This window comes from Sinocyclocheilus grahami, unplaced genomic scaffold, assembly GCF_001515645.1.
Source record: "Sinocyclocheilus grahami isolate Dianchi unplaced genomic scaffold, SAMN03320097.WGS_v1.1 scaffold318.1, whole genome shotgun sequence".
Lineage (NCBI taxonomy): Eukaryota > Metazoa > Chordata > Actinopteri > Cypriniformes > Cyprinidae > Sinocyclocheilus > Sinocyclocheilus grahami.
In genome coordinates this window covers 232,631-239,732 of record NW_015505497.1, presented here as the reverse complement: position 1 = coordinate 239,732, position 7,102 = coordinate 232,631, and the positions used below count along the sequence as shown (strand labels likewise).

The 7,102-nt window shown below is 36.4% G+C and overlaps 1 protein-coding gene across 2 annotated transcripts; it reads left to right on the top strand.

The window, feature by feature from the left end:
* The first annotated feature begins 674 nt into the window (after positions 1 to 674).
* stambpa (STAM binding protein a) lies at positions 675 to 6,448 on the top strand. 2 transcript variants are annotated; one of them, XM_016294431.1, is made up of 10 exons: positions 675 to 813; positions 1,322 to 1,536; positions 2,791 to 2,866; positions 2,966 to 3,061; positions 3,155 to 3,518; positions 3,614 to 3,738; positions 4,034 to 4,171; positions 4,756 to 4,868; positions 4,960 to 5,059; positions 6,000 to 6,448. In XM_016294431.1, exons 2-10 carry the CDS (start codon positions 1,334 to 1,336, stop codon positions 6,054 to 6,056), a joined length of 1,272 nt encoding a protein of 423 aa, XP_016149917.1. In that variant the 5' UTR covers positions 675 to 813; positions 1,322 to 1,333; the 3' UTR covers positions 6,057 to 6,448. The 2 variants fall into 2 exon arrangements, with proteins under 2 accessions (XP_016149917.1, XP_016149918.1); XM_016294432.1 differs by lacking the exon at positions 675 to 813 and adding an exon at positions 889 to 917.
* The last annotated feature ends 654 nt before the right edge of the window (positions 6,449 to 7,102 follow it).

The window sequence follows — 7,102 nt, the reverse complement described above, 5'->3', positions numbered from 1 at the left end:
TATTATTATGAAAATCTGGCCAATTACTAATCCCATTATTACACTACTTTTTTCAACCTGCTGTCCCAACAGCACTTTATTATGCAAATGAGATACAGTGTATAGATAACATAGTGCTTAATGGGAAAACCAGTTTATGGAATTTTCACATATATTGCATAAAGCAAAACGGTATATCAAATCATTTTGTTTTATATTTTATAACATAGTTGAGAACCATCCTTAAACAAAGTTAGGTATAAAAAAAATCCTGAAACCTAAAAATTGATTGGTGATTTTTTTTTTAAATTCCCATTGTTTTTGCCTTTTCATGTCTATTCTTGTTATTTTATTTTTAGAAAAACTGTCCTGGTGTCCTCTACAGAGGACTTAGCATAACATATAAATAAAATATAATTTTTCAAAAATGTTATTTTACCATTTTTTTCTTATGCTCTAAACAATGTAATGACATGAAAAAATACTAAATTCACAAAGCTTTTTATTTCTGGTTCTCAGGAGGATATACTATTGTAACGGTACATAAATTCGAGTTTCATCATCCTGAAGGAACATACAAGCATCATAGCGATAGAAACACGAAGCTCTAATAATATGCTCGCAGTAGAAGTGCTTCGCGATTGGTCAACATGAGGCATGACTTCACCGTCAGCTGACTGCAGTGGGCGGGGTCTTTCCACGATGCAGGAAGTGTTATCACAGTTAATCTGAACACTACAAGCTTTGTTTTCACAATGTCTAAATATGACGAAAATATATGAGATAAAAACATCAAAGCATCTTTGAAAGCGTAAAGAAGCGCGGTGAAATCAGGTAGGAAAGTTATTTTACCTTCATGCGAGACTATTATCTTGCTATCATTGTTTGTTGCTGGTGGTTGGCCTGTCAATAATGGGTGCCACCAGACTCATTTAAAGGTAAAGTTTAAAGTCGAGTATCGTCAAGTCGGCTTATTTAAATAAAGTGCATATTATTGTACATATTTAAATTACATAAAGGCGCCAAAAAGTATTTTGACACAGTAGCAGTGTATAAAAGTGAATTAGAATACAAAATATCAAACCAAGTGACATTTATTTTCATTTATTTCAACACCAGTTCCAGTTCTGAGAAAAGACCATTTATTAGCATTTTACAGTAACACTTGATTTCATGTTTTGATGTCTAATGCAGTTACTTTCAGACATTGTAAAGTTCCCAAATGCTTTTTGAACCCCCCTTTTCGAGTATCAACTTCATTACCTTACATAGAAGTAGCTCCACCCAAAGTAAACAGTGTAAACTCAGTGCTGCATGTTGAAAGTGTGTTATTGATCTGCAGGCAGGAGCCATCATGTCTGAGCACAGTGACTCCAGTCTGCCGTCTGAGGAGAGGGTCCGCGCTCTCATCAAGCTGGGCAGCACTGTGGACGTCAGTGAGGATGTGCCACCGCGCCGGTACTTCCGCTCCGGGATGGAAATCATCCGAATGGCCAACATCTATGCAGAGGAGGGGAATGTCGAGCATGCATTCATTCTTTACAATAAGTACATCACGTAAGTACAGCAAGAGCAGCCTGGAAGTGCCAAATGCATGGCAGGTTGGTTATTGATTGCACATATCAGATTCATTAAACTGTTCACTCTCCTGATGGAAAATTTCCATTAGTACCATACAAAATAGGGCCTAAGCTCTTAAAGTCAAATCCCCCCCTTTCAGCTACTGATAAGTAAAATGCTTAACCTTCATAAAATATCGATCGTCATTGCTAGGAGGTCAAACTAAATGTTATATAAGCTGATCTGTTTTATGTTCTATTCATTTTAGGAGATTTGGCATTTTTGCAAACCTATTTCGAAAACAAAATTTAGGATGTGTAGATAGTTTAAAACTCTGATTTGAGTGATTTAGCTATTTATTATAAATAATTAGAAATAAACATTGAATACACATCAAAATTAAATAGATTTCAAAAGTAAATAAAATAATTCCTATTATATACTGTATATAATATGTGACCCTGGAGCACAAAAGCAGTCATAAGTCACACGGGTATATTTGTAGCAATAGCCAACAATACATAGTATGGGTCAAAATGATCAATTTTTTTATTTATGCCAAAAAATCTTTAGGATATTAAGTAAAGATCAGGTTCCATGAAGATATTTTGTAAATTTCCTGCTGTAAATATATCAAAACTTAATTTTTGATTAGTAATATGCATGGCTAAGAACTTCATTTGGACAACTTTAAAGGCGATTTTCTCAATATTTTAATTTTTTTGCACCCTCAGATTCCAGGTTTTCAAATAGTTGTATCTTGGCCAAATATTGTCCTATCAAATTATCAAAGTTTCAAATGTTCTCAATTAAAAAGAAATTGACCCTTGTAACTGGTTTTGTGGTTTAAGTTCACACATGTATCATTTTATTGCTATAAATATACTCATAAAAATAGATTATTTTTTAATTATAAAAATATTTGACTTTTAATATTTTCTTATTATTTTGCTTCCATTTATTAAAAGAATTCCATTACATTTCATAAAACATTAAAAAAAAACATAAAACCATTTGTGTGATCTTGTTATTTACCAGAAATACATATCTTAATATACTAGGAAATAAATAAACATTAAACATCAAAACTAAATATATTAAAATAATATTAATAAAAATTAAAGTAAGTTAATATAATAAAATTACATTTTATAACATATTATATAACTTATAAATATGTATAAATATTATTATTGAATGGTAATATTTTGAAAATAATCAATAATGATCCTGCGTTTTACTTCCCTTTAGGTTGTTTATTGAAAAACTTCCTAAACATCACGAATATAAAACAGCCAACATTCCTGAGAAGAAAGAAACGATGAAGGTGAGATTTTCCTCTTCCTGGGGAAAGTTAAAAGTTTCATAAAGCATGCCAAATCGTGATCGTCTCAAGCTAATGAATATCCCTTATTTTCCATGCTAGAAATTAAAGGAAGTTGCTTTTCCGAAAGCTGAGGAACTGAAAAAGCTGCTTCTCAAGCAGTATGAAAAAGAACACGCCGAATATCTCGTCCGAAAGGTGGGTAACATTTAGGGGCAGATTTTTCTTAAATGATACCTACAAACTAATTCAAGTAATAGTGTTTATTGACGGGTGTGTGACTCCTGGCAGCGAGCGGAGGATGAGGCCCAGGCTCGAGAAGTGGCCAAGCAGCGGGAGCAGGAGGCCGAGAAGCAGATACGGGCCGAGCAGCAGCAGCGTCAGCGCGAGCAGGAGCAGTTCAGTGCCTTTGAGGAAATGATCCGCAGGCAGCAGCTGGAGAAGGCGCGCCAGCGCATCGTCCAGGAGTTCAGCGTCCCGGCGTCGCCCACCTCTCCTCAAGATCTCTTGGTGCCTGATGCACAAGGACCTCCGCAGGCCTCGTATTCACCGCCGACGAGCCCCGGAGGAACCCCGAACCATGTCTTTCAAACTTCACCCCTCCCAGCATTTGACCGCTCACTGAAGCCTAGTGTTCCAGTCAGTGCAGGACACAGTGAGGCCTCTCAGTTTGCACTTCCTTATTCATTGCTGACCTACATTTATTAAAATTGTTCAGTAATCAAGTTGAGATTATGTGTGTTTTCTTAGGTGTGCTGGTAAACGGCTTGCGGCAGCTCTTTGTGCCCGCCGAGCTGTGCCAAAGGTTTTTAAAGCTAGCAGATGCCAACACAGCACGGGCCGTGGAGACCTGTGGGATTCTCTGTGGCAAGCTGGTACGTCCAAAACAAGCTCAGACACAAGCAGACTGCTGTGGTGTTCATTCACATTGTTTCTACAAGTATTGGCAGTGACATAATCTAGAAACATTGTGAATAAACACCACAACAGCTTAAGCAGCAAATTGTGCTTATGTCACTGCCAATACTTTTGGCCACGACTGTATATAAATCTTACTATCTTACTATCTCTTGAATATAATTTGTGCAAACTGCAACCTTAATAACATGTCTGAGGAAATCTGTATTATGATGAGCAAATCACAAAACAGTTTGCTGTCTTGGTCCACAGATGAAGAACGCCTTCACAGTGACACACGTGATCGTACCCAAGCAGTGTGGAGGACCAGATTACTGTGACACAGAGAACGAGGAGGAACTTTTCCTAATCCAGGATGAGAATGATCTCATTACACTAGGCTGGATTCATGTATGATGTTTTCTGTATGGTCACGTGACTTTAAAAAAAGCATTTATTATACAGTATCACTGTAATTATGTGTCATGAGTTCATTCACATTGTTTCTACAAGTATTGGCAGTGACATAATCTAGAAACATTGTGAATAAACACCACAACAGCTTAAGTTGTTGTCAAAATGTATGTCACTGCCAATACTTTTGGCCACGACTGTATATAAATCTTACTATCTTACTATCTCTTGAATATAATTTGTGCAAACTGCAACCTTAATAACATGTCTGAGGAAATCTGTATTATGATGAGCAAATCACAAAACAGTTTGCTGTCTTGGTCCACAGATGAAGAACGCCTTCACAGTGACACACGTGATCGTACCCAAGCAGTGTGGAGGACCAGATTACTGTGACACAGAGAACGAGGAGGAACTTTTCCTAATCCAGGATGAGAATGATCTCATTACACTGGGCTGGATTCATGTATGATGTTTTCTGTATGGTCACGTGACTTTAAAAAAAAGCATTTATTATACAGTATCACTGTAATTATGTGTCATGAAAATAATCAATCTCTTTTATTTTTTTTATATATAAGACTCACCCGACCCAGACGGCCTTTTTATCCAGTGTGGACCTGCACACACATTGCTCTTATCAAATCATGCTTCCAGAGTCTATAGCCATTGTGTGCTCACCTAAATTTAATGAGTACGTTTTTGGCTATATGCCATGTTAATTAGTTTGAGTGATAGTTAGCACGTTTAATGGAAAAATAACAGTCTGATAATTTATACTCCAGGACTGGCTACTTTCGGCTGACAGACTACGGGATGGGCGAGATCTGTTCCTGCAAACAAAGAGGATTCCACCCGCATCCAAGGGAGCCGCCCCTCTTCTCAGTGAGTGATGCCTGATTAGTGATTAGTGAACCCTTTAAGTACTTAAAGGAATAGCTTACGCAAAAAATTTAAATAGGTCATCCAAGATATAGATGAGTTTGTTTCTTTATGGGAACAGATTTGGAGAAATGTATCATTACATCACTTGCTCACCAATGGATCCTCTGCAGTGAATGGGTGCCGTCAGAATGAGAGTCCAAACAGCTGATAAAAACATCACAATAATCCACAAGTAATCCACACCACTCCAGTCCATCAGTTCACATCCTGTGAAGCAAAATCGTTTCTTTGTAAACAAATCCATCATTAGAGTGTTTTAACTTTAAACCGTCATTTCTGACCAAAATAACCAGTCTATAATCCATAAGAACACTTCCTCCAGTGAAAAAGTCCATCTCCTGTTATTCTTTCACATCCAAATCCACCAACATATTTGTTTAGAGCTGTTGATCTGTGCATATTTCTCTCCTGATTCAGATGAGACGACTTCACTGGAGAAAGCAATGTTATAGAGGACTTGTATTTTAGCCAGAAACTAATAGTTTTAGTTAAAAGTTAAAAACATTGTAATGATGTATTTGTTTCTTACAAACATGCAGTTTTTCATGTCACAAGATGTTAATTGATGGACTGGAGAGGTGTGGATTGCTTGTGGATTATTGTGATGTTTTTATCAGCTGATTGGACTCTCATTCTGACAGCACCCATTCACTGCAGAGGATCCATTGGTGAGCAAGTGATGTAATACTAAATTTCTCTAAATCTGTTATGATGAATAAACAAACTCATCGACATCTTGGACGGCCTGTAGGTGAGTACGTTTTCAGCAAATTTTCATTTTTGGGTGAAATATTCCTTAAACTCCATTTGATTGATCTACTTTGTCCTTCAACCTTATGTGCACTATAATGAATATTTTGCATCCGTGTTTTGTGCTCAGGCTAGTCAACACGTCACCATCACAGACGGAAGTGTGACCGTGATGGATTTGCGGTGATTTCATCGCTTCTGCTTCGAAATACGTGCCTTTGCTCTTGACCTCACAGCGACTTGCCAAGAAGCTCCCAATGGGCAAAGAAGGTCCCTGCTGAACATTGCTACAAAGACACTGGGCCTCTATTATCACATCTTAGCAGTCTATATTTATTAGTTTAATTCTGTAATATCCTAAATCAATCCAGTTGAGGTGTGTAGTTTCTAGCACTGGCAGCATCAACTGGATTTGCAAAAAAAGTTGTGACCTCAAGAATGCGTAATGGAAAAATAGAAATGCATGGCTTCTGTGAGCTTCCTTTTGTTTAAAACTAGTTCATTCTGTTCGATATTGCAGAAATTACACACTTCACCTATAAACACCTGTACATATTTCAGTGTTCACTGCAAAAAAAAATTCCAATACAAGTATCTAAAAAAAATTATTTTTTTTGAGAAACAAAATAAACTAAGTCTCGTTTTCTGGAAAAAAAAAAAGAACAAAATTAAGTGAGTTTATGCTTAACCTAAAAAGATATATGCAAATCAAAAGAAAAACAAGATTATTTTTCATACTCAATTGACATTTTTTTCTTGCTTTAAGCATAAATTCACTTGCTTGTGATACATTTTTCAGAAATACATTTTTCATCTCAATCAAATATGTCTCGATTTAAGAACATTTAGATATTCGTGATGGGAAAACAAGTCAAAAATGCTAAGTAAGAAAATCATTTTTTTTGCAGTGTTGTCTTTGCCATTCCATATTTTGGCCTTTTAAAAAAACTGAAGGCTTAATGATATGGTTCATGTGCAGGATCACATAAGCCATCCACTTAATAGCATACGGCTGTTACATTTTATTTAAATATGCAGTTGTTTAAAGCTCTGCCTCTGGTCATACTGGAAATGTTCAGATCTTTGTTGATTAAAAGATCCTCATACGCCATTGCAACCAGTTTCAGACAGACTGGCTTCTGGATTTAGCGTAAGACATGACAGTGAAACAGCTGATTCTTTACGTCTGACTATGATATGATACAAAATAGCTACTTTAATATGTATCAGACT

Bases quoted from the DNA above. Each gene is read 5' to 3' on its own strand.
- stambpa (XM_016294431.1), top strand. From the start codon at position 1,334: ATGTCTGAGCACAGTGACTCCAGTCTGCCGTCTGAGGAGAGGGTCCGC. The intron at 3,519-3,613 runs GTGAGGCCTCTC...GTGTTTTCTTAG, and splicing joins TCCAGTCAGTGCAGGACACA to GTGTGCTGGTAAACGGCTTG. The intron at 3,739-4,033 runs GTACGTCCAAAA...CTTGGTCCACAG, and splicing joins GGATTCTCTGTGGCAAGCTG to ATGAAGAACGCCTTCACAGT.